We start from the raw sequence: 27,942 nt of genomic DNA on the forward strand, positions 1-27,942 counted from the left end.
ACATAGCGTAACCCCGTTTTCACTTTATTTAAAAATCAACATAACACCAAACTCATAAGACTTGCACTCACATGTTAAAACTTAAAGGCATAATCATCATGGATAATGTCTTGTTACCGTGCAGTCGTTCATCCAGCACCGAACATGTATTACCGCCGGGTACCGAGGCGGGGAACTTCCGGGTGCGGCGTCCGACGTGTACCTGTAACCTTGGAAACCGGTTTCCATGGTTACCGGTACACGTCGGACGCCGCACCCGGAAGTTCCCCGCCTCGGTACCCGGCGGTAATACATGTTCGGCGCTGGATGAACGACTGCACGGTAACAAGACATTATCCATGATGATTATGCCTTTGATTAAGTTTTAACATGTGAGTGCAATTCTTATGAGTTTGGTGTTATGTTGATTTTTAAATAAAGTGAAAACGGGGTTACGCTATGTGCTTATGACGCTTCTCACCTCCTATCTAAGTGGATGCCCTATCGGGAGAAACGCGTCAGAGAGGAGGCGCCGCGTCATCACATCTAGACCAGGCAGCGGTCCGCACTGCAGGCGGACCCCGCCATACAGCTCCTCCGTGAGGGAACTCTCTATTATTGTCTTCACAACTGTAAGTGCAACCATTTGTTTTAATAAAAATCTACTGTTGGTAATGCACCATTGCGGTCCCCTCTGTTGTGTCCCCTATCATTGAGGTCGACCAGACTAAGGAGTTACAGCAGCCAATCAGAGTCTAGCCACCTTTGGCAGGATCTTCTTTCGTCAGGCTTTCTGACTGGGTCTGTTCCTCTTGGACACAAGCAACTACATCAGCCATCCTAGAGTCCAGTAACCCCCGGCAGGACCACTCATCACCATAGAACCAGGCTTCTTGTTTGGCTTTTGTCCGGTAAGAGTCTAGGGAGCACGAGTGTGTCAGAGTGCCTTCTGTATTTCTGGGAACTTTTCTACCTGGCTGCATGACCTTTGGGGCGGTCATATTCATATATGCCCTTAACGTTTAACTTCTGGTAAGAGGCCAAGCTGGTGGTGGGACTTTGCACCTTCCAATCACAGTTCAACTTTCCCCAAGCTGGAAGTTTTTGTCACCATTTTTTGCACTTTATTTATGGACTTATAATATGGACGTTTATTGCACATTGGTGTATCACTAGTCACCTTCTGGACATTTTTTGTTTTACACGATTTGCATACGTTTTCATTTTTTTGCATTATTATTGCATTTTTGGTTTATTTGTTTACATAATTTTGTATGTTGCACATATGCACTAGGGCAGCGCACCTGATTTCTTTACCTATTCTACAACATACACTCTAAGGTAGCAGCACACCCTATATTGAATCAGCGCACTTTCCTACCCACCACACTAATTATTTTCCACCAGGACAATAAAAAATGGGAGGAAGTTAGATAATAGATGAAGATGCACGTTTGAGGGATATCATGGATAATGAGCAAATACACACATTAGAGGTATTAAAACAAACAAAAAAAAAAAGATTGGAGACTCGATGAGTGGCGGTACTGCCAGATGAAACATTTTGTGGCTTCTTTGTCATAGCCACTGAGAAGGGGAGAAGACTGTTCTTCAGAGAAACATGAAAATAGAATATTAACTACATATAAAATTCTGGTGGATTTGACGGTCCCGCCATTCATCGACAAATGGGAGAGGGACTTGGGAACATGAAACAAGGATTTTCACTTGGGAAAAAGTTTAAAACTAATACATAGTTCCACAGTAGACATGAACACAGTTGAAATGAATTATAAATGTATTGCCAGATGGTATATTACCCCCCGATAAAGTTCATAATTACCAAAGAGGAAAATCAAAAAACTGTTGGAGGCGTTGCCCAGAAGTAGGTACGATGGCCCATCTTTGGTGGGGCTGCCCAAAAATTTAAAAGTACTGGAGGGAAAAATCCTTGGTCTAATTTAAAAAATCAAGAAAATAGAAATTCCAGAAGATCCCTGGTATTGCCTATTCCATGGTATCAAAAACTCCATTAGGCAATACAAAGTAACACTGATACCCCACCTGAGGAATGCAGCAAAAGGACTAATCCCATTATTCTGGCAGAAGGAAGAGGTGCAGACTATGGGAGATTGGGTGCAAAGAGTAGAGAGAATAAGAACACTGGAATACCTACTGTAAGAGAATGGGAAGAGGATGATACAGAGGAATGGGGTGATATGTGGGAAAATTGGAAGGAGTTTAAGATAACAAGAGAGTACACCAAATGGAGTGGAGAAAAAAGAGAAAGATAACTAGTATGGAGCAGGGGGGGGTAAATAGGGGGATAAATAGGGGAAGGGATAACTTATACTACTGGAAAATGTATGTTTTTATTGTGTGAAACGTATTTGTATGTTTTCTCTTTTTTTTTTTTTAAATAATAAATACATTAAAAAAAAAAAAAAATATATATATATATCTTATAAATTGACAACTTTGTGTAAAAAAAAAAAAAAATGTTTTAATTTTCTTTCCACATTTTCCAAAAACATGTGGGAAAAAATGACATGTTCAAAGGCCTCATTATGCCTCATAGAATATACGTTGAGGTGTTTAGTTTCCAAAATGGGGTCATTTTGTGGGTAATTCCCATGTCCTGGTGCTCCAGCGCCTTCAAAAGTGTGATAGGTCATTAGGAAATTATATGTGCAATTTATGCTCCTAGAACACCGAAAGGTGCTCCTTGGATGTTGGGCCTCTGTATGTGGCCAGGCTGTGTAAAAGTCTCACACATGTGGTATCACCATACTCAGGAGGAGTAACAGAATGTATTTTGGGGTGTAATTGCAAGTATGCCTATACAGTGTGTGAGAAATAACTTGTTATTATGACAATTTTGTGTAAAAAAAAAAAAAAAAAAATCTTAATTTTCCCAAGAATGGTGGGAAAAAATTACAACTTCAAAAAACTCACCATGCCTCTTACTAAATACCCTGGAATGTCTACTTTCCAAAAAGGGGTCATTTGGGGGGGTATTTGTACTGCCCTGACATTTCAGGGCCTCAAGAAATGAGATAGGTAGTCGGCACATCAGGTGTGATCAATTTTCAATAATTGGCACCATAGCTTGTACTGTAGGCTCTATAACTTTCACAAAGACCAAATAATAACCACTAATTTGGGTTATTTTTATGAAAGATATGTAGCAGTGTAAATTTTGGCCCAAATGTATGAAACAAAATTACTTATTTGCAAAATTTTATAATAGAAACTAAAACAAAATGTTTTTTTTTTTTTTTTTTTCAAAATGTTCGTTTTTTTCACTTATATCGCAAAAAATAAAAAACCCAGTGGTGATTAAATACTAACAAAAGAAAGCTCTATTTGTGTGAAAAAAAGATAAAAAATGTGATTGGGTACAGCGTTGTATGACTGAGTAATTATCTTTCAAAGTGTGAGAGTGCTGAAAATTGGTCTGGGCAGGATGAGGGTGTAACTGCTCTGTATGGAAGTGGTTAAAATGGAGAGTGGATCTCATATTCTCTGCAGGGCTATTCACACCATGGCCAACATTTTCCAGCCCATTCATGAAATGCAGTCTGCAGTGCATAGTCTACAATAATACACAGATTGCTCTGTTATACAGCAGAGAGAGCTCTTGCAGAACAGCTCATGCCCACTAGCTGCTGTTGGTTGTCACCTTGCGCTAACTGATCGTTTCTGAACAAGTTTTATTTCAGTGATTTGGAAAAATGTCCTCGTCTCTGCAGACGGTGATGAGAGAGACTGAAGTCTAATGCATAATGTCTATGGAGGATGAAGACACAGGGCATGAGCCATGTCCTCAGTGTTCAGAAGTTAACTGGGGTATAAGCGATAAAGGCAAATTCTACTGTAGATCCTGCCACACTGCCATAAAGGGTTTTTTCTCTTCTATGATGTTGGTTCTCTTTGGTATGGATTTATTGAGAGCCGAGCTTCGCACCACAGTGTATGGATAAATTTGTGTGGATGCCTGTCATGATTCTGGAGCAAACATGTATGGAAAATTAATTGTGAAGATATTTCTCCTCCTTTCAACGGACAACAAACCAATGAAAGTCCACAGTGGGCAGGAAGCAGTGGCAGATGTTTACCTCAACCATGTGGCAGTGGAACCCGATGATATTTTCTATAATTATTATTTCTAAAGAAAAAAGCATTTGACACTTGCTGATAGACTGACCTTATAAAGGGTGTCAGACATGAAGCCTTCCCCCCATCCTGGACCTTTCACTTTAAGACAAACAAGTCCCGACGGATCCAAGACGTTGAAGCTTAAGGTAAGACTTGTCCACTTTTTGATTATGTAGCCGAGGAGCTCCCCGGAGGAACTGGAGACCTGCAACTATAATAATACATTATCACAAGAGGTTGTCTAACGAGTTTAGGCACCATATCCAGAACTGTACTTGGACTGTCCAGGAGGTTTATCTGGGTCCATTACTTGTCATTAATTATCAGTCCTAAAGGAACATATCTTATATCTAACTAACTTTAGTAGACAAAATCTTGTAACCAGCTCCACCTAGATGACCATGTTTTATATTCCATCAGTCCATTTAGTCCACAAAGCTGTGCATTTGTTTTCACCAGTCTTAGACCATATGTTGTATCACAACAGTCCTAGAGGCCTGTAACGTGTATATCATCAGTCCTAGGAATCCATATGCTCTTTCCTACTGGTCCTAGAGGTCCATGACTTTGATATAACCAGCTCTATAAGTTTTTGCTTTATATCTAAGTAATCTTAGAAGACCAAGGCTTTTATCATCACAGCTTTAATGTTTCAGGTCTTATCTCACCAGTTGTTGAAGGTCAACTAGCTACCCGTACATCATATCTAACTAGTCCTTGAGGACCGTACCTATATAACACCAGTTGTAGAAGATCATGTCTTCAGTCTTACCAGTCCAAGAAGTAAATATCTTCTATTTTGCAAGACCATGGAGAAAAGCGTCCGAGGGTCATGTCTTGAATGTCATCAGTCCTAGAGGGCCATATCTTGTATCTCACAAGTCCTAGAGGGCCATGTCTTGTATCTCATCAGTTATAAAGGACCATGCCTTGTATCTCACCAGTCCTAAAAGGACCATGCCTTGTATCTCACGAGTCCCAGAGGGTCAAAAAACACCTAACTATAGAAAAGAGCTTTAACGGAACCACATGCTTGTTTAAAGAGTCAATGTTTTATTACAAATATTAAAAACATATATGATGTTTTAAGAAGACAACAGTGTTAGATGTAAACATTGCAAGTACATAAGAAACTCTTATATATCATCACTCATCATCCCCATCAGACTTGGGGGATGGATGCTTGCCGTGTTTTTGACACATTTAACGGGTCCATGCTGCTTCATCAGGAAGATAGCAACAGTCAAGCTCTACAATAGTAAGCAATACAATCCTCAAGACAATGATATAATAAGAAATATCTAATACAGGTCTATTCTCCCTATTGGGGAGCAAATTATATTACATACCTGTACTTTGCATGTAAAATATCATAAACAAAATGATATACACAACCACCAATCGTAGTCTTTCTGAGACAATATTGGAGAGTTGGAGTGTAGTTTGGAAAATTTGAGCCCCCAATGATATTATTACTACTTGAGAGCATTATTGACAGGCTGCTGTAGACGCTTATAATATAGAGATGATAGATCATTGTCCTTTTTGATTAGTAGATATACCCTTCTATTGGTGCTGTGCCATATCATCGCTACCATTTTTCCCTCTTTACTTCCAGCAGTATTATACACGACACAGTATTAGTCTCGTTGAGAGTTCCCCTTTTACTTCTTTATGTGGATTCAGAGTGGACTAACTTCGGAGGAGCTGACCTATCTGTTCCATAAAGTCTACAGTAGGCGGTTGTGTGTATCATTTTGTTTATGATTGTTTTACATGCAAAGTACAGTATGTTATTGTAGCACCACCCCCAAAGGAGCTGCTGATTAGAGTATTGGGTCTACGTCCTGCCTAACAACCCACAGAATTGGCTCAAACCCTCCCTAGGCACAACTGACCCAGAATAGGACTGGAATACCAAATGGCTACAGGAGAACACAATTTAGAGTACAACACTTCAACAAATAATAATGACTTGTTACCTTTCTCCAGCTGCAGTCCTTCTGGGTGACACAATGGGACAACACACAGGATTGTGTTAGATTAAAGATGAATTTACTATGTATCAGAATGAAACAAATGTGATACAATGAAATATGGCTCTTTAAGGGATTTTGTGTACCAACTTAGAAAAATAAAAATACCCCACATTCATATATAATAAATGCTAGACACAGTACCAGACAGGTAGGCCTATCTGAGTTCCCACACACACAGTTCTTTTCTTTCTTCTCAAGATCTTCGCTAGCAACGGTGGTGCACGGTTTTTGTACTCCACATTGGGGATGGATGATCAAGAGAGAGAATGGCAGCAAACAGTTAATAGTCACCGCGGGGTGTCTGTGCAGTTTGGCGGTAAAACTTCTGTGGGAGAGGAAGGCCTTGGATGGCTCTTATACAGGTACGGATGTTTGCCTATGAATCTCTTGGGGCGGTATACTGGGCCACCGGGGTTTAATGCCTTCTGTTATACTAAGGCTATCTCTGATTAAAGTTACTTCTTTGGTAGATAAAGTCAGTTTTGGGCAGGTGCCCTCTCACCAGTGGGGCAGCGTCCCGGGAACTCTCTTCCATTGTCTCAGTCTCTGATCTGCGTCCTACGGCACCTAGATGTGGATGGTGAGCAATTCCAATCTCTGTAAAGCATCGACTGGGCCACCCTTTTACTAAGGGTGGAACACTCTCGCTTAGCCACTTCGGGCCCGGGCCTCAGGCCTAGTCAACTGCTTTAGGCCACAGCGCTGAGATCTTGCTTGTCCAGGATATCGATTCCAAGAGAGCAAACCTGGCTCCTCCCTTCCTTTATCAAGCTTCCCCCAGCAGGCTGTGCGGTGGGGCAATGCACCCTGGTACTCCAAGGGAATTGTGGATAATTTGGTTAAATTAAATCCCTGACAGGAAATCACAGAGCAGCTGCAATGTGGCATTTTGGCCACTAGATGGAGCCGAGTTCCTACAAAAGGTCATACAGTCTTCTTATGCACAATGTAAAGGGGAAAACCCAGCTACACACTCCCCCCACTTGAGTAACTTTGGTCCCCAAAGAGGATAACAGCATGTACTCCGGTACATATGTTGGCAATACACACAAAAAAAAACATTAACATGTGCATAACAGTGAATCATCTTCCCTTTTATAAGCAGAGTTCAAACTCAACAACTGCATATTACAACACAGGTTCGACAAAGGAACATCCCACCAATTGTCGGGGGGGTGATTCTGTTCACAAACCCCCGACACTTGAGTGGCTTGTACAGATGTGCCTGGGGGTGAGCTAGGGTTGTCCTCCACCAAATTTGCGGTGGAAGAACTAGACTGATCAAGACTTAGTTTGGAAGTAAGGATAGCTTCTTCCGAGCATTCACCCAATTGGTCATAAGTCAGTCTTTTGGGTGGGTGGATGACTCTTCTTTCCTTCTGTTCTTTGGGAGTCACAATCTCAAAGGTACTAGAATCATTCGCTTCAGGGGATTCTTCAAGGGCCTCTTCCTCATGTTCCAACACACAGGACTCTGGGTTCCAAGAGCGGTTAATTCTTCTTCAGAGAAAGGTGCAACCTCCTCCTCAGGATCTTCATCATCAGCTGCTTCTTCTGAAAGCATGTGAAAAGGTACGAATTCGGGGGCTTCTGCCCGAAGGGTTCCTCTTTCAACCGGCTCGGATGAAGACAGGGAGGCAGTTGTGGGTTCTGGTAACTGAGATGAAAACATCCAATCAGGTACCTCCTCTTCATCTTCTAGATGTTCGATTGGAGAATCTCCATCCCTCATATCTGGGAGTGTCGACTGAGACCCGGTGACTGGTCTGAACATGTGAGAAGTCGAAGAGGACTCTGACTAATCTACGACAGGAGGCATGCAAACTGCTTCAGAGAGAGGTAGTAGATGGTTCCTATGCCAAGTCTTTATTGGACCCACACTTCCTTCAGGCCGAATTTGATACACAGGAAGGTTTGGTAGCTGCTTGCAGATGACATAAGGTTGGGACTTCCATCGGTCTGCCAACTTGTGTTTTCCAGGGACACCCAAATTCCTCAACAGTACCCTGTCCCCAGGCTGCAAGTCTTGGATCCAAAATTTTAAGTCTAAATTCCTTTTATTCCTCAGCCCCCATTGATCAGATGTTGCTTGAGCTTTATCATAGGCCGTTTTTAGACTCTTCCTCAATCTGTCCACATATCCCTTGTGCGATGCTGATGAGGTGTGATCAGGCGAGATGCCAAAAGCCAAGTCCACTGGCAACCAATCTTCCATCCAAACATTAAAAGATATGGGGAATATCCAGTATCATCACTGACAGTACTGTTGTAGGCATGCACAATGGCAGCTACATGTTTGCCCCAATGCTGTTTCTTCTCTGAGCTCAAAGTCCCCAACATGTCTAAGAGTCCTGTTAAATCGTTCAGGCTGGGCATCTCCTTGGGGGTGGTAGGGAGTAGTTCTAATCTTTTGGATGCCTAACAGATCTAACAGTCTCTTTATCAGTCTGCTTTCAAAGTCTCTTCCCTGATCTGAATGGAGGCGTTGTGGTAACCCATAGTGTACAAAGAACTTCTCTACAAGAACTTTGGCTACCATTGAGGCCTTCTGTTCCTTTGTTGGGAATGCTTGGGCGTATCTGGTAAAGTGGTCTGTTACCATAAGGACATTCCCTTGACCACTCAGATCAGGTTCTAGGCAAAGGAAATCAATGCACACCAGTTCCATGGATTCCTGGCTTTGCAGATGGCCCATTGGGGCTGCTTGACGTGGCAGGGTCTTCCTTTGTATGCATCGAACACAAGAATGACAGTATCCTTCAACTTCGGCCCTCATACAGGGCCAGTAGAACCTGTCTCTGACAAGCTGAAAAGTTCTTCCAGGTCCCAGATGACCATGATTATCATGAAGAGCAGCCAGGACTCTCTCCCTGTATTTAGCTGCTCCATTCTCTATGCAACAGACGGGCCCCTTGAGGAGAGTCTGTTAGGAGTAACTCAGGGCGCTGGATCTCCAAGGTTTTCATAAGAAGCTTTCCCAGAGGGTCTCCCAGCTGCTCCTTCCTCAAGTCCCTTTTGGACAGCCGGGGTAAATCTTCCCCTTCAACTTGGGTCACCCCGCAATAGCATTTGGGTACTCCAACAGCCGAAACCCCAATCTCTTCGGCTCTTGATCCTCCTCTGGATCAAAGTTTAGTTCCCTGATATAGGGCACACACCCCTTCTGGAGCCAAGTGGGTCCATTCTTCATCATCTTCATCAGGTTCGTGTGGTGCATGCAACCTTCTGGATAGGGTGTTTGCATCCCTGTTCTCAACTCCTGGCCGATACTTCAGGCTGAACTTAAAGCTAGAGAGGGCGGCCAACCATCTATGTCCTGTGGCATCCAGCTAGACTATAGTCAACAGATAGGTAAGTGGATTATTATCCGTCTTGACTATGAATTCAGCTCCGTACAGGTAATCTTTCAGTTTGTCGACCACTGCCCACTTTAAGGCCAGGAATTCAAGTTTGTGGGTAGGATAATTCCTTTCAGCAGGTAGCAGACTCCTGGTAACGTAAGCGATGGGTTGCAGGTGACCCTCATGCTCCTGGTACCCCACCCAGCCCATCTCGGCTGGCATCGACATGTAGTTCACATGGTTTTGTGGGGTTTGCGTAGGCCAACACAATGGCAGTGGTTAGATTCTTTTTCAACTGAATGAAGGCCTCTTCACATTCTGGGGTCCACTGATCCTGGATGGACTCCTTACCCTTCCAGGTTCCCATGGTGGAATTCACCGGCTTGATCAGTTCAGAAACGTCATCTTCTTCGTTCTTTAGTAACTCATTGAGGGGTTGGGCAATCTTGGCGAACCTCTCCACAAACCTCCTGTATTAGAAGCAAAAGCCCAGGAACGACCGAAGTTCGGTCACATTTGTAGGTCTTGGCCAGGAGGCGACAGCATCCAGCTTGTCCGGGTCGGTGGCCACCCCTTCTGCAGACACGATGTGGCCCAGGTAATGGACCGAAGACTGATAGAACTGGCACTTCTCAGGAGAAAAAAAAGTGTGAATCCATGCTAATAAGATAAAAAGCAGCTAGCAAAAAAAGTGTGAAATATACATACACAAAATGACAGCAATAAAAAGAAATTTGCAGCGCTAAAATAAATAAACAAAAAGAAACAAATTAAAAAAAAATGTATTCAAATTGATGAAATGTCTCTGGTGATAAAGTTCATAAAATTAAATGTGACGACATTCAATAGGTGCAATCCAGTGAACATATGGATGTCACGATGAACAGGATAATTATCTCTCCACCAACGAAAATAAGTGAAATGCAAACTCACCAGATCATAATGCTATAATTATAGGACAGCAAACGTGTGTTATGCGACCAGTCTCCAGATCTTTTGGGACATCAATGTAGTCAGCAACCTCCAGCCTCAAAGAGAACCTCCAATGCGTAGATTGACTCAGCACGTCATGGAAGGATTAAATTATTTTAAAAAATGGGAGAGGCTCATGGTGTAGTATGAAGTAAAAATACTATATTTAAAAAAAATATACAATAAAATATTCAGTAACACTGATACAAAAACAGTGTATATAGAATATAAAATCGAACAACGGTAAAAAAGAACTGAAAAAAAGAACTCACATATATGGCCACCACTAAAATGAAAAGTGATGGCTGGGACCTTAGGTGTTTGAGATAACAAGCTTTCGCGTCCAATGCATCCTCAGGAGCTCAAGCCTGCTCCATAATATTATTTGTTTCCCAATTGGGAGAATAAACCTGTATTGGAAATTTTTTATTATACTATTGTCTTGATGATTGTATTTCTTACTATTATAGAGCTTGACTGTTGCTATCTTCCTGATTAAGCAGGCATGGACCCAGTGAAACACGTCAAAGTCACAGCAAGCATTCCATCACCCAAAGCTGATGGGAATGAAGAGTGATAATATATGTGTTTTTTATGTACTTGCAATGTTTACATTACATTACACTGTTGTCTTCTTAAAACGTCATATATGTTTTTAATATTTGTAATAAAACATTGACTCTTTTATACAAGCATGTGGCACTGGTAAAGTCCTCATTTCTATAGTTCGTTTTTTTTTTTATGCATTAATTTTCAAAGGATGTGATACCGGATATCATATGTCCAACAAATGGTAGGTCTCCCATTAGATTCCTTCCTCCCATTAGCGCATTTAATATCCTGGAGGGTCAAGCCTTGTATCTCACCAGTCCTAGAGGGCCATGCCTTGAATCTCACCAGTACTAGAGGTCCATGCCCTGTATCCCACCAGTCCTAGAGGGTCAAGCCTTTGTTTCTCACCATTCCTAGAAGGCCATGTCTTGTATCTCACCAGTCCCAGAGGGTCAAACCTTGTATCTCACCAGTCCTAGAGGGTCAAGCCTTGTATCTCACCAGTCCTAGAGGGTCAAGCCTTGTATCTCACCAGTCCTAGAGGGTCAAGCCTTGTATCTCACCAGTCCTAGAGGGTCAAGCCTTGTATCTCACCAGTCCTAGAGGGTCAAACCTTGTATCTCACCAGTCCTAGAGGGTCAAGCCTTGTATCTCACCAGTCCTAGAGGGTCAAGCCTTGTATCTCACCAGTCCTAGAGGGTCAAACCTTGTATCTCACCAGTCCTAGAGGGTCAAGCCTTGTATCTCACCAGTTCTTAAGGGCCATGCCTTGTATCCTACCGGTCCTAGAGATCCATGCCTTTAATCAAAATCCATATGCCTGTCAATGCACAAAACCTTGGTGGCCAGAAAAGGGGGGGGGGCAACAAACATGTGCCCCCTTTGTGAAACATACCAGGCAACATGCACAGCAGACTAAAAAAAAAAAAAAAAATGACGTGGGTTCTCAAAATTCATACCAGGGCCTTCTACTAGGTAGGGGTCTGGTATGGATTTTTAATGGGGCCCCTACACACATATAAAATGTATGGAACCCCCTGGCCCAGTGGAAGTAAGTGTATACAACTAATCCTAGAAGTCCATGTCTTGTATGTTATTATAGGGTTGTAGCATATACAAAATGGACCTAGACATGGAGCTTACAATCAATGCTACTTATCGGGTTTTCGCTCAATACAGTCCTCACTGTATAGTTAATCAGCCTTTCATACCTTTGTCTCCAAGCTACACCACTTTAAAGGCACAAGAAGGTTGAGGACATTATATCCTTTGGTGTTGGTAACTCTTAAATCCATTTGAGGACCAAAAAACTTCCGCTTCTCAGTGGCTTGGTACACAAGTTGGCCATCGATGCCAAACAAATCATATGTACTATGATTCTGGAACACACTTTTCCCTGAAATTACAGAATTATAAGAAGAATTTAGTGTACGAGGTAAAACATCTCTGGGATTCTGCAAAAATAGACAAAATTATTCTACATCCATCTCCTCTTCAATATAACTACACTTCTATTATTTCTGGAATCCAGATATCTGAAGATACAAAGATTAGAGCAAATGTTATGTCCTTTTCTGGTAATACATCTTATTGGTAGGTGGAGCTAAGTAAGCAATGTAGACTACAGCTCCACCTGCTAGCTGGGTATAGAAATATAAAATATAAAATGTTATTGTGAAACATTTCTTACTTTAAAAGAGAAAAATATAGATCTGACCATAATACATAAAGCAATGTACAAAATCACATTGTATTCCATTTAAGACAAAATTGTTAATGGGTTTTATCTGGAGATCTAATTGGCTCTGCCAATAAGAGCAGCAGGAATGGTTCTCCAGTAAACTTATCATTTTATTGAAGATAAGAAGTAAAAACTGGCCACACTTATAGACGATTCTGATAATTAGTGAAAGACTAATGGACACCCTGGGGGCAAATGAAGGAATGGTGGAAGGTGGAAATATTTGAGTTTTACAAAGAAGCAATAACAGAACTTACTTGTCTCTTTCACAGAGAGTCCATTGACCTATTAAACAGAGCAGAGATGAGACAGCATATTCCTAAATACCATAACTAACATTCCCATATTCATCAATACCTCCATGTCTAACAGGTGTCTGGGGCAAATAGAGGGGTGCCAAAGAAATCCTGAGAGGAGGAATTACTGGGATGAGTTGGGAGGTGCTTGGGGTGAAGAATGGGTGTCAGGGTTAAGTAGATGGGTGCCTAGGGTAATAGGATGGAAGTCTGGGATGATGGATGGGTGCCTAGGGACCGGGTGATGAGATAGAGGTCCGGGGTGGTGGATGGGTGTCAGGATTGAGTAGATGGGTGTCTAGGCTGATGGAATGGGATCTGGGATGATAGATAGGTGTCAGGGGTAAGTAGATGGGTGCCTAGGGTAATGGGATGTGAGTCTGGGGTGATTGATGGGTGTCAGGGTTCATTAGATGGGTGCCCAGGGTGATAGGATGAGAGCCTGGGATGATGGATGGATGTCAGGGATGAGTAGATGGGTGCCGGGTAATGGGATTCTGGGGTGATGGATGGGTGTCAGAATTGCGTATAAGGATGATGAGGGTGATGGGAGTCTGGTTTGATGGAATAGGAATCTGGAGTGATGGATGGGTGTCAGGGTTGAGTAGATGAGTGCCTTTGGTGATGGGATAGGAGCCTGGGGTGATGGGTGGGTGTTAGGGTTGAGTAGATGGGTGCCTAGGGTGATGGAATGGAAGCCAGGGTGGGGAGATAGGTATATGTGGCACGGGGATAGGAAGTGGGATGTGGAAGTGGGGAAGTTGGAGAATTAGGATTCCATTGGGTCAGTAGGTCAAAGCTTATAATCCCCGAGTGATATATTTTCTCAGAGACACAGCCAATACTAAAATCCTGCCTGACAGAGGCTCTGACCTTATCCCACAACATCCAGGTTTGGCTGGAGTTCCACATTAAAGATTTCCTATACAAACCAGTTGTTGGCCCAGATTCAGTGTCTGGGGTGTAAGCTGCCTTCCAGACAGGTACACTTTACATAGCTCACCTGATGAAGATATTCCAGTCCGGGTGGAGTAACAGGAAATCCGGCCATAATACCCTGCAATATATAATAAAGATCAATAGTTTTAAAGGTTACACTGCCAGGGTGATATGATTACAGCAATGCCCTGGTGCACAAGAAGTATGGGATACAAAATACTCAGGGAACAAAGACGTCCATACAGACCCAACACACTGCCAAAAAGAAAAGAAAAACACATTTTGGTTCAATTTGGGCACCAAATGATAAAGAAGTATCCCAAATGCCGGCCTCTCACATACTTCTCTGAATAGTGGCCAGCTTTATTTATTAAAGATGAAAGCTTCAATTTAAAGAAGAGATCCGAGGCAGGAATCGGCAACCGGTAATCACAATCTACTCATCAATTTGACAGGTAAATTGTAACCTTGCCACCCACTTCTTCCCTCATCTGATGACTCTCATGCCTCAGATCAAGCATTGTAGAGCTGAGAAAAGTCCTAGACTCCTCCATGGTACCAGCTGGGGGAGGACTTTCTTCACAGGTACTGCTGAGATCTGGTGAGTGAGTTTTACAAAGAGAGATATTTGTGCTGAGGGAAATTTAGGTCGGTAGATGTTCATACTGGAAGAGGGGGAATTCGGCTTGTAAGGGAGAATTCGGCCCCTGATTCCTGCACTGTGCAATAAATTCTACCTACCTCTACGTTTCTTACTACTGACCTTTGAACTCTGGATTAGATACACATGACCTTTGAAATCTGCATAACATACTACTGACCTCAGAGTTCTGCTATCGGGATTGGGATCTGAACTCATGACCTCTGTTATATTCTGCAGTAGCTCTTCCTGCGCTCTTCAATCTTGCCTTGTCTCTTATTTCTGGTGAAATTTGACTTGCTTGCTTTCTCTTTCCATGAGCTCCCTGATTTAAGCCATGTCACACATTTCCTGTTTACCAGATTATTTTGCTCTCTCCAGCCGATATCTTGTTATTTTACACACCTGTGGCTGTCCTTATCTCCACTATCTCCTTTGGCTTGTCTACTCTTCTGCTTGATCCCACTCTGCAACTACTCATTGCTGACCTTTGGCTTGTTCCTTGACTATGCTTTTGCTTGATCCGATCCCACTCTGAAACTACTCATTACTGATCTTTGGCTTGTTCCTTAACTACACTTCTGCTTAATCTTAACCAGTGGAAGCTGGTGCTCCATGGGCCGGGGAGGGGGGAGGCGTCAGACGGACCACACCATACCCCCCGGACTACACCAGCCCGCACACCCTACCCCCCCCTCCGGTCGCCGGCTCACTCACCGTGAAGGGCAGACAGGCAGCAGCGACGGCTTCTCCTCAGTCCCCTGCATCTCCTCGAGTCCTCCCTCCTCCACCTTGGCCAATGGCATGGCTTCCCCTTTCGGCCAATCGGGAAACGGGTCATTCACTATTCATTCGCTATTGTCACACAACTGGGTGGGCTCGGGGCGCAGTGCTCTACACCCCAAGCCCACCCTTTTCTGAAGCCTATTAGAGCCTCTGGCTCTAATCACATGCTTCAGAAAAAAAAAACCCCATTGGCATCCATGCATCCGTCGCCCTGCATGTAGATTATGGGCCGGATCCATGGATGGAGGGTGGTGCCTCTGCGCCCCCAGTGCACCAGCCGCCACTGATCTTAACCACTCATTACCGACCTTTGACTTGTTCCTTGACTACACTTCTGCTTGATCCCTACCTGCTGTATCTGCTACTGGGTTGCTCACCTCCTGGTGGGGTTAATCCTGAGGAATGTGAGCTAGTACTAACATGCAGCAAAATCCATCTCCACCATCAGGAGCTCTGGTGAACACTCGTTAGTACTTAGACTCGCACCTCTGGTGAGCAAGCCTCATCCACCATGGTGATCTGCTTGTGTACTTATCCAGATGGTTGGGGTGAGCCTCTCTACTACTAAAGCTGCTGGTCCCAAGCCTGACCCCTGACCGTGACTTCTGCATTACATACTAATTACCTCGGGCCTCTGCATTACGTACTGCTAACCCAGGAACTCTTCAGTTACCTACTCCTGACCCTTGCATTCGGTGTTGCACACTCCTCACCCCTGCACTTTGTGTTACTTATTACTAGCCTCTATACTCTACTTTACACAACAATGACCTCTGCACTCTATGTTACTTTTGACCCGTACACTGTGAATTACATGGTACTGACCTTTAACCCCTTCAATACCGGGCACTTTCACCCCCTTCCTGCTCAGGCTAATTTTCAGCTTTTAGCGCTGTTGCATTTTGAATGACAAATCATTGCGATCATGCAACACTGTACCCAGATGAAATTTTGTTTCATTTTTTTCACACAAATGGGGTTTTCTTTTGGTGGTATTTAAACACTTCATCTCCGGAAGGTTTTACCCCCTTATTGATCAGGGAATTTTTTGTGATTCGGCACTGCGTCACTTTAACTAACAAATGCGCGGTCGTGCGATGCCATACCCAAAAACAATTCATGTTCTTTTTTTTCTCCACAAATAGAGCTTTCTTTTGGTGGTATTTGATCACCTCTGCGGTTTTTAGATTTTGCTCTATAAACAAAAAAATAGCGACAATTCTGAAAAAAAATCACCAATATTTTCTACATTCTGCTATAAAACATTCCTAATAAAAAAAAAAATTAAAAATCAAATTTTTTTATCAGTTAAGGCCAATCTGTATTCAGCTACATATTTTTGGTTAAAAAAAATCCCAAAAAGCGTATTTTAATTGGTTTGCGCAAAAGTTATAGCATTTACAAACTATGGGATAGATTTTTAGACTTTTTATTTTCATTTTTTTTTACTAGTAATGGCGGCGCTCAGCGATATTTAGCAGGACTGCGACATTGCGGCAGACAGATCGGACCCTTAACTGACATTTTTGACATTACTACAGTAATCAGTGCTAAATATTATGCTCTGTTACTGAATAAATGACACTGGCAGGGAAGGGGTTAATACGGGGGGTGATCAAGTGGTTAAGTGTGCGCCTAAATGTACTTGCTAACTGTGTGGGGGAGGGCTCTGTGACAGGCACACAGAGATTTGGGTTGCAGCTTAGCTGAGACAGACGATCTCACTGTGCCTGTCTGACAGAAGACTCGCCTGGTTTGTTTACGTACGCAGGCGGCTCTCCTATCAGTTTCTCTGAAGATGGCGGGAGGCCGGTGGTGATCGCGCCCGTTCCTCATGTGGTCTGGCTCCCGCTGTGTCTAATCACAGAGGGAGCGCGGCTTCAGTGACGCGTGCGCCGCCGAGACCGCGTGCACGTAATCATGTACATGTACGCGATTATGCGCAGCTGAGCCGCCAGCCGCAGTAGTTCTGCGTGGGGCAGTCGGCAAGTGGTTAATCACCACTGAGTTTTTTTATATTTATTTTTTGTTAAATAAATGAAAAAAAAAACTGTTTGAAATTGGGTCTGCCCTTCTACGGTGACAAGATATGGGTGGACATTTTCCTTTTGGTTCAATGTTTAAACATTGCCCGGTGATAATATACTGTGTTTAACCATTTGCAGACAGCTCAAGTTGCTGCTACTGCAGCAGAGCAGCTCGGCTGGGTCTGGCGATGTAGACCTACGTCGAGAGACACAGCGGGAGTCGGGCAGGGGAGGAGAGGCGGTGATCACCGCCGCTCTTCCCCGATCGTCGGGGAACGAGTGTGGAGATCCGCCCGCTTGTGTAAACAAAGCAGGCGGATCTTCTCTGTGACAGGCAGGGACAGATTGCAGGATTCAGCATAGCTCAACCTGCGATCTGTGTCTGTGTCACACAATCCCCTCCCCCCACACACACCAGTAAGCACCAGGCATACATTAACCCCTTGATCACCAATAAAAGTTAACCCCTTCCCTGCCAGTGTCATTTTTACAGTAACAGTGCATATTTATAGCACTGATTACTGCAGTAATGTCACTGGTACCCCCAAAAGTGTCAAAAATGTCAGTCAAGGGTCCGATCTGTCAGCCGCAATGTCGCAGTCCCGCAAAAAAAAATCGCAGATCGCCGCCATTACTAGTTAAAAAAAACACAATAAAAATGACATAAATTTCCCGTAGTTAGTAGCTGCGATAACTTTTGCGCAAACCAATCAAAATACGCTTATTGTGATTTTTTTTACCAAAAATATGTAGCATAAAACAAATTGGCCTAAAATGTTAAAAAATTTAGATTTTTACATTTTTTTTTTGGGGGGGGGGGGGAATTTCATATAAGAAAATGTGAAAAATATTGTTATTTTTTCAAAATTGTCGCTCTTTTTTTGTAAAAATTGCACAGGTGATCAAATACCACCAAAAGAAAGCTATATTTGTGGGGGGAAAAAGCCATAAATGTAATTTGGGTACAGTGAGGCACGACCGCGCAATTGTCCATTAAAATAACGCAGTGCCGAATCGCAAAATATGGCCTGGTCAGGAATGGGGTAAAATCTTCCGGTCTTAAAGCGGTTAAAAATACGCTCATTGAGAATTTTTTGTCAAAGACATGTAGTTAAATACATTTTGGCCTAAATATATGAGAAAAATTGAATATATTGGATATTTTTTAACTGTCAAAGTAGAAAAATATTGTTATTTCTTCAAAATTGTCGCATTTTTTTATTAATATCTCAAAAAAAAAAAAGCGCAGAGGTGATCAAATACCACCAAAAGAAAGCTCTGTTTGGGGGGAAAAAAGGACGTAAATTTAGTTTGGGTACGGCATTGCATGACTGCGCAATTGTCAGTTAAAGTCGCAAAGTGCCGTATCGCAAAAAGTGGCCTAGACGTACAGCAGGAAAATCCTCCGGTGGTAAAATGGTTAACCACTTGCTGACCGCCGCACGACTATCTACGTCGGCGGTCAGCCCCTCACAGGCAAACTAACGTAGGGCTATGTTGCTTGCTTGTGAGGGTCTAGGGAGCGAGCGCGCGCCCCTGGAGGCGCGCTCCCGCTCCCGCGTGGTCACGGACCCCCCCGCGCGTGTGACCAGCGGACCCAACGTCCGCCGGCCACTCGGCGATCGGCGGGGGAGAGGGAGAATGTCAGGCAGCTTGTGTAAACAAGCCACCTGTCATTCTCCTCGCTGTAAAAACACTGATCACTCGGATCTACTATGTAGATCCGTTGATCAGTGTCCTTACAGCTCAAGCCACAGCCAATCACAGTAGAAAGCACGCCCCTAGGGACACACACAGCCCCTCCCTCCCAAATAAAGTTAACCCCTTAACTACCAGTGTATTTTTACAGTAACAGTGCATATATATAGCACTGATTACTGTAGAAATGTCACTGGTAACCCCAAAAGTGTCAAAAATGTCAGTCAAGGGTCCGATCTGTCCGCCGCAATGTCGCAGTACCGCAAAAAAAATCGCAGATCACCGCCATTACGCGTTAAAAAAAAAAACAACAAAAATGACAAAAATCTTTCCCTTTGTTAGTAAACGCGATAACTTTTGCGCAAACCAATCAAAATACGCTTTTTGCGATTTTTTTTTACCAAACATAGGTAGCATAAAACAAATTGGCCGAAAATGTTAAAAAATTTTGATTTCTACATTTTTTTGGGGGGGAATTTCATATAAAAAAATGTGAAAAATATTGTTATTTTTGCAAAATTGACGCTCTTTTTTTGTTTATAGCGCGTGATCAAAAAATCGCACAGGTGATCAAATACCACCAAAAGAAAGCTCTGTTTGTGGGGAAAAAAAGGACGTCAAATTCGTTTAGGTACAGCGTCGCACGACCGCGCAATTGTCCGTTAAAGTCACGCAGTGCCGAATCGCAAAATACCCCCTGGTCGGAATGGGGGTAAAGTGATAACTGCTTATGTATGCATTCAAATAGAAAATTGTTAAGTAGATGTATTAGTAGGTCTCTAAAAGGCTGTTAAGACGCACCATTTTCCTTGTCTGAAGTTCACCTGCCTGGGGTTATGTGAAGGCATAGGTGGGTATCCTGGCAGAGTTAGAATAGGGTAACTAAGAGTGTGCAACTTTAAGCGTTGATGCGCATGACTAGCATTTGACAAAGGTTTAGCGGGCGCTATTTGAGTGCCAGTCTGCCTTCCTGCTCAGAGAGTAGTTGCACTCTCAAAAGTACATTATAGCGGACCATACAAGACCAGTGGCGGAGCTAGACTTTTGAAACAGGGGTGGCAAAGGGGTGGCAAGGTATTATTTTGGGGGGTCAATATACATGCGTGTGTGTATATGTATGTGTATATATATATATATATATATATACACATACACACACACACACACATATACATATACACACACTTTTATAAATAAATGTAAACAAACATTCTAAGCGGTATTAAAACATTTTTAATTAAATAAACAATTATCAAAGTAAACATTATTCTTTTAAGGCCACACACCGATCACAGGGCTCTGCTCTAAAGGGGGATCTATGGCATATATCCCCCTTTACAGCAGGCTAGGGCAGGTCGCCCATAGATCTTCCTTTACAGCAGGCCAGGGTGAGGTGAGGTCGCCCATAGATCCTCCTTTACAGCAGGCCAGGGTGAGGTGAGGTCCCCTATATAGATCCCCCCCTTACAGCAGGCCAGGGTCCTCCCCCAGACAGTCCCTCTCAGTCTCCGCACCGACAGGATTGGGTTCGGGAGCTGAGCAGCCAGGGGCAGAAAGCAGCAGACACAGCGGCGGCGGCCATGGCAGAAGCACTGCACGAGGGCGATTAGGGTGTGCCTAGGCACACCCCGTGCGCACGCCTATGAGTAGGGCTGCACAATATTGCCCCCCCATCAATGTAGGGACCAGCATGCCCCCCCCCCCCCATCAATTGACGATGTAGTAACCAGCATCCCAACCCATCAATGTAGTGAATTTGCATCGCATTCGGACACAACTCACACAGGAACCTTTTTTGGGTCCGCAGCAGAATCAGATCTCATGGGTGTTCACACCTATGCGATTCGATTCATGTCCAAACTGACAGTTCGCACTGCGATATGCCAACTGATCTGGGGGGGTCATTAACTTTGTATTGACAGCCCCAGTGTATTGCATATGGCAGTGTGAACTGTCTTAGAGTTGAATGTGATGTGGGAACCCGCAGTGGATTTGCAGGGTTCCCGCATCGCATATGTGTGGACCGAGACTAATTGATTATGTTTTTGTAGGGGGGGGGGGAGTGCACTTTGTACAAAATGACTTTATTACCTCAGCTATGTACATGCTAATGAAACATTTAGTGCTGGTTCACACTGGTGCGATGGAAGACATTGCATGTGATTCGGGGGGGAACTGCTATGCAAATCACATGCAATGTCTTTGCGATGCGAATTCAGCCATACAGATTGTATGGCTGAATTCGCATCGCATTTGGACCAAAGTCATGCAGGACCCTTTTTTTGGTCTGCACCAACATCAGATTGCATGGGTGTTCACACCTAATGCGATCCGATTCCTGTCAGAATTGACAGTTCACACTGCGATATGCAAACTAATCTGGGGGTATCGTTACCTTTGTATTGACACTCCCAGCGATTCGCATATGGCAGTGTGAACTGTCTGCGAGTCGGGTGCAATGTGGGAACCCGCAGTGGATTTTCAGGAGTTATGGTTTCCTTTCCAAGTGTCGGTTCACATTGCACATTGGTGTGATGCGGTAACCCTGCAAATCCACTGCGGGTTCCCGCATTGCACCCAACTCACAGACAGTTCACACTGCCATATGCGAATCGCTGGGAGTGTCAATACAAAGGTAACGATACCCCCAGATTAATTCACATATTGCAGTGCAAACTGTCAGTTCAGGCAGGAATGGAATCGCATAGGTGTGAACACCCACGCGATCTGATTCTGGGGCAGACCAAAAAAGGGTCTTGCATGATCCAAATGCAATGCAAATTCAGCCATGCAATCTGTACAATCTGTATGGCTGAATTTGCATTGCAAAGACATCGCATGTAATTTGCACAGCAGTGTGGTGCGAATCACATGCAATGTCTTCCATTGCACCAGTGTAAATCTAAGTGTCTGTAAAAAAAAAAGTTGAAGTCCTGGAAGCATTAGACATGTATTTACATCTCTGTTTTCAGTCAAGAAATCAACTTTGAACACCACAAATCCTGCCAGTGACAAAAATGTTTTACACTGTCTGACCTGCTGCTGCTCTGGCTCTGCACACAGGTCAGGGTGGTTGGGGGATGGGTGGGTTGGCTCCTCCGAGACCTCTTCCACTCTCTTCACTCTGCACTCTGTCTGCAGCATCCGACGATCTCCTGGCTGGCTGTCCCCCACGGCATGGATGTGTGGCCCCGCCCCTCAGCTGAATTCTTCAGGGAGGAGAGGTGGCCGGAGTGCCTGTCACTATTATCATCCCCACAACTCCATTAAAGCACTCTGATCCCGGCCAGCACCTGACTCCTCTCCTATAGCCGCATTCACCGCCGGCAAGGATCCATTCTTCACTGCATTATTGGAGCACAGATGTCCTCCATTCTGCAGTGCGAGCTGTGTGGGCACCTCCAGGGACAGACTGCTGAGCCTCTTATGGGGCCCCCCCTCTGACGCCGCATGAATGGTCAGTCCGCCCCTGCACAGTACAGTCACAGAGAACTTGCTGCAAGGCGCCCTCTCGTTCAGCTAATGTTATGGGTATAAGCAGTGGTGGGATTCAAAAATTTTAGTAACCAGTTCCGACTTTCCCAGCAGAATGACCAGCGTGCCCCCTTTCAATGCAGAGAGACCAGTGTGCCCCCTTTCAATGCACAGTGACCACAGCATTGCCCCCAATGATTGCAGAGTGCCAGCCACAGCATTGCTCCCAATGATTGCAGAGTGTCAGCCACAGCATTGCTCCCAAATTGCAGAGTGCCAGCCACAGCATTGCCCCCAATGATTGCAGAGTGCCAGCCACAGCATTGCCCCTAATGATTGCAGAGTGCCAGCCAGAGTATTGCCCCCAATTGCAGAGCGCCAGCCACAACATTGCCCCCAATTGCAGAGCGCCAGCCACAGCATTGCCCCCAATTGCAGAGCGCCAGCCACAGCATTGCCCCCAATTGCAGAGTGCCAGCCCCAGCATTGCCCCAAATTGCAGAGTGCCAGCCACAACATTGCCCCAAATTGCAGAGTGCCAGCCACAACATTGCCCCCAATTGCAGAGCGCCAGCCATAGCATTGCCCCCAATTGCAGAGTGCCAGCCCCAGCATTGCCCCCAATTGCAGAGTGCCAGCCACAACATTGCCCCAAATTGCAGAGTGCCAGCCACAACATTGCCCCCAATTGCAGAGCGCCAGCCATAGCATTGCCCCCAATTGCAGAGTGCCAGCCCCAGCATTGCCCCCAATTGCAGAGTGCCAGCCACAACATTGCCCCCAATTGCAGAGTGCCAGCCAGAGTATTGCCCCCAATTGCAGAGTGCCAGCCACAACATTGCCCCCAATTGCAGAGCGCCAGCCACAACATTGCCCCCAATTGCAGAGTGCCAGCCACAACATTGCCCCCAATTGCAGAGCGCCAGCCACAACATTGCCCCCAATTGCAGAGTGCCAGCGATCCCCCCCCCCCCGCGAGACCCATGCACTTACCTCATGGACGGTCTCGCAGTCGGCTCCCCGCGTCTCCGAGTCCTCCCGCGGCGCCTCCTCCTCGTCCAATGGCACGGTGTTTGCCTTTCGGCCAATCAGGAAGCGGGAGGACCCGCTCCCTGATTGGCCAGGAGGAGGATCATGTGACAATAGCTAATTCTCATTCGCTATTGTCACAGAATGGGCGGGGAGGAGCGCACTGCTCCGCCCCCCGGCCGCCACGTCTGTCCGAGCGCGGGACATTCAATTGTCCTGCGCTTCCTCAGACGCACAGAGGGATTCAGCCGGTTCTGCGAACTTGCAGAAAGTTAGCAACCGGTTCTATGGAACCGGTGCGAACAGGCTGAATCCCACCACTGGGTATAAGCGAGCGCAAGCGGGGTGGCAACAGGGGTGGCAAGGATGTCGTCTGGGGTGTCAATTGCCACCCCAGCTAGCCCTCTGGCTCCGCCACTGTACAAGACTAGCTGGCAATAGCTTGTATGAAAACTGGAACTCTTTACTGTAAGTAGGTCTAGTGTGCCTCCTAAGTGTCTTTCACCCATTGCTATTTGTGATAATTAAGTCACCTATTGTCCGCTAGTATTCTGTGCCTCCACCTAGGCTGCTTTAAACGACTAGTTAATTAGCTCAAGTTAATTATATCACTGTCAGTTATTAGTTGCTAGAGGTAAATTAGCATATAGTATATGATGGTTGTATCTTTATTATGGTAATTATATTCCTGAATACAGTAGCCTTTGCATATGATAATGTGATCAGCCTTACCTGATTGTGTGGTATATAAATTCTGTGTGAGTTTTTCAATAAACAGTTCCAGTTCTCATACAAGCTATTGTCGGCTAGTCTTGTATGGTCCCCTATAATATCTGGTTCCTATATCCAGACTGGAGGAAGCTGTATACTGACGGAAGCACATAAGTGGGGTGCTGGATGGTTCCGTCACAATTGGTAAAGCATTTTTGGGACAAAGGGTTCCTTTTTCACTCCCCTTAATCAAACTATATTGATGGGTGGTTATATGTTATATCATTACTGTCTACTGTCCATTGGAGTATTGTAGATAAGAAAGGGAAGAATAATGTTGTTAATGTTAGCGGTTTTAGAGAGATAATTGTGCATGTGTGTGAATGCGGGAACTTGTAGTTCTACATCTAGTGTGTGTGTGTGTATGTGTGTGTGTGTGTGTGTCCTGTTAGCTCTGTGCAGACGTAACCCCCTCCCTCGCCCCCTCCCTTTCCTCTTTCTCATGAAGGAATGTGCTGCATGAGACATCAGTTATAACTGCCAAGGTCACCTTTGTTATTAATATTATTACCCGTAGTCATAAAACGTGCCGTGTTCATTAATAGGCATGAGCATGGAATAGCACCAGGGTTCACCACAGTTGTTTTTATATTATACCGCTTCTTGTTTTACCTATTACCAAAGGTGTTACCAAAATCTGAACTTCCCTTCCAGAGGTTACAAAAAGATATATCCAGATGCCCAAGCCATGATCTGACAAGTATGCATTTTGTCTGTATGGCCAGAAGTTTGGCAAGTGGCAAATGCTACTGCAAAGGCCACAGTAAAAAGTGTTATCAGAAGTGGTTTGTAAGAACAGAGTCTCAGAATCTACAGGGAGTAAAGAGAGGAAATAATTGTATGGGAGAGTCCTTACAAGAAGTTTTGAGATTTGATTTTACACCTTCTACTGTCTACCCAGTAGTGGAAAAAGTAGAGTAAGAAACTAGAAATCTATTTCCTGACTGTTCCCTTATATTTTGTTAAGCCTCTAAGGGAATATTTGACCCCTATGAGATTTGGTTTGGGACTATGTTGCTCACTTGCTTATATTTGTCTCAGCAGCTGAAGGCCTCCACTCGGATCTCACAGAGAATGTTGCTGATCTTTTAAGGTTTTTAACAAACTCATTTATGTATTTTCTCCCCAATTCCAGATTCTAAGAGTTTGGAAGGATCTCATAAACCAAAGCCAGGTGACATGTGGATTGTTAGGAGACATTTATACACTGCTCAAAAAAATGAAAGGAACACTTTGAAAACACATCAGATATCAATGGGGAAAAATATCATGCTGGATATCTATACTGGTATGGACGGGGTAATGTGTTAGGATCTATACTGGTATGGACTGAGTAATGTGTTAGGATCTATACTGGTATGTACTGGGTAATGTGTTAGGATCTATACTGGTATAGACTGGGTAATGTGTTAGGATCTATACTGGTATGGACTGGCTAATGTGTTAGCATCTATACTGGTATGGACTGGGTAATGTGTTAGGATCTATACTGGTATGGACTGGGTAATGCGTTAGGATCTATACTGGTATGGACTGGGTAATGTGTTAGAATCTTTACTGGTATGGACTGGCTAATGTGTTAGGATCTATACTGGTATGGACTGGCTAATGTGTTAGGATCTATACTGGTATGGACTGGGTAATGTGTTAGGATCTAAACTGGTATGGACTGGCTAATGTGTTAGCATCTATACAGGTATGGACTGGCTAATGTGTTAGGATCTATACTGGTATGGACTGGCTAATGTATTAGGATCTATACTAGTATGTACTGGGTAATGTGTTAGGAAGGAAAGGATGCCACATCATTTGATGGAAATGAAAACTATCAACCTACAGAGGGCTGAATTCAAACACACCCCGAAAATCAAAGTGAAAAACGTATGCAGCAGGCTAGTACATTTTGCTGAAATTTCATCGCAGCAACTCAAAATGGTCCTCAGTAGTTTGTATGGCCCTCACATGCTTGTAAGCATGCCTGACAACATTGGGCCAGGGCAACACTGAGCTCCTCAACAGACTGAGGTGCAACCTGGCGGCGTCAGATGAACCAAAACATAATGTCCTAGAGATGTTCTATTGGATTTAGGTCAGGCAAGCGTGGGGGCCATTCAATGATATCAATCCCTTCATTCTGTAGAAACTGGCTGCATACTCTCGCTACATAAGGCCGGGCATTGTCGTGCACCAGGAGAAACCCAGGACCCACTGCACCAGCATAGGGTTTGGCAATGGGTCCAAGGATCTCATCCTGATTCCTAATGGCAGTAAGTGTGCCATTGTCGAGCCTGTAGAGGTCTGTGCTTCCCTCCAAGGATACGCCTCCCCTGACCCTGACCATCACTGACCCACCACCAAACTGGTTGTGCTGAATGATGTTACAGGCAGCATAACATTCTCCACGGCTTCTCCAGACTCTTTCACATCTGTCACATGTGCTCAGCATGAACCTGCTCTCATCTGTGAAAAGTACAGGGTGCCAGTGGTGGACCTGCCAATTCTGGTGTTCAATGGAAAATGCAAATTGATCTCCACAGTGCCGGGCACAAGGCCCACTAGAGGATGTTGGGCCCCAAGGCCACCCTCATGAAGTCTGTTTCTGATTGTTTGGTCAGAGACATTTGCACCAGTGGCCTGCTGGAGGTCATATTGTAGGGCTCTGGCAGTGCACATCCTGTTGCTCCATGCACAAAGGAGCAGATAGAAGTCCTGCTAATGGGTTATGGACCTTCTACAGCCCCGTTTAGCTCTCCTAGAGTAAATGCCTGTCTTCTGAAATCTCCTCCAAGCTCTTGAGACTGTGCTGGGAGACACAGCAAACCTTCTGGCAATAGAATTGTAATGGAACCATGGCCCAGCAATGTGCTTGTGGGCTTCCTTCAGAATACTGCTTCTTTCAGTCTTGAAAATAGAGATCAGATATTCTAGCCACCCCCATATAAAACTATCCGAGAATAGCTTGTATAAGACCTGCAACATTTATTGAACAAACGCACACTGAATATATACCAAACCAGGTCAGGTGCCTGATTACATTATCATATGCAGATGAAATTGTGTACAGAAATATAATTAACATATCTAAGGATCAACCAACACAAACAGTATTCTACTTTCCCACTGGAAACTAATAGATGACAGTGATTTAATTAACTTGAGCTAATTTACTAGCAGACTTGCCGTCATCAAGCTCATGAAGTACAATACACATTATTATAAGTGTAAACATATTCCCACAGTAGACAATAGGTGAGTTAATCAGCACAATCAACAATGTGTGGAAGACATGATATTCCTGAGAGATTGAATCATTTTATAAGGGGTCCATTTTAGACCTCTGTGTCTATCAAACTAGAGGCTTAGTCATGTGGTTGGAAAACCTTATAAGGAGAAGGGAGAAGGTTTATAATTATTGGGGTTGATGTGTAGGGTAATATATTCGATTTGGTCTTCTGTCTAATTAAGAGGGTTGTCTGATTTTTAAGTACCAAAGTTTGGCG

The 27,942-nt window shown here is 44.2% G+C and overlaps 2 protein-coding genes across 5 annotated transcripts in view; both read right to left on the reverse strand.

Annotated features, from left to right (window-relative positions):
* LOC309553414 (phospholipid scramblase 3-like) overlaps positions 1 to 27,942 on the reverse strand; it is a 158,842-nt gene that overhangs the window by 108,857 nt on the left and 22,043 nt on the right. The gene's annotated exons all lie outside the window — the stretch shown is intronic.
* Positions 1 to 27,942, reverse strand: part of LOC309553410 (phospholipid scramblase 1-like) — an 814,575-nt gene that overhangs the window by 30,492 nt on the left and 756,141 nt on the right. Inside the window, exons 1-4 of one of the 4 annotated variants that reach the window (XM_082254595.1) lie at positions 14,082 to 14,131; positions 13,040 to 13,067; positions 12,253 to 12,437; positions 4,187 to 4,348 (exon numbers count right to left, since the gene is read on the reverse strand). The exons of 2 other annotated variants lie outside the window; for them this stretch is intronic. In XM_082254595.1, the coding sequence (XP_082110721.1) occupies positions 4,187 to 4,348; positions 12,253 to 12,437; positions 13,040 to 13,067; positions 14,082 to 14,129 (423 nt within the window). In that variant the 5' untranslated portion in view covers positions 14,130 to 14,131. Of the gene's footprint in view, positions 1 to 4,186; positions 4,349 to 12,252; positions 12,438 to 13,039; positions 13,068 to 14,081; positions 14,132 to 27,942 lie in introns of those variants that run through there. One more of the 4 variants, XM_082254594.1, reaches the window with a different exon arrangement.

The sequence above is a fragment of the Pelophylax lessonae genome, assembly GCF_965119305.1.
Source record: "Pelophylax lessonae genome assembly, chromosome: 4".
In the NCBI taxonomy this organism is placed as follows: Eukaryota; Metazoa; Chordata; class Amphibia; order Anura; family Ranidae; genus Pelophylax; species Pelophylax lessonae.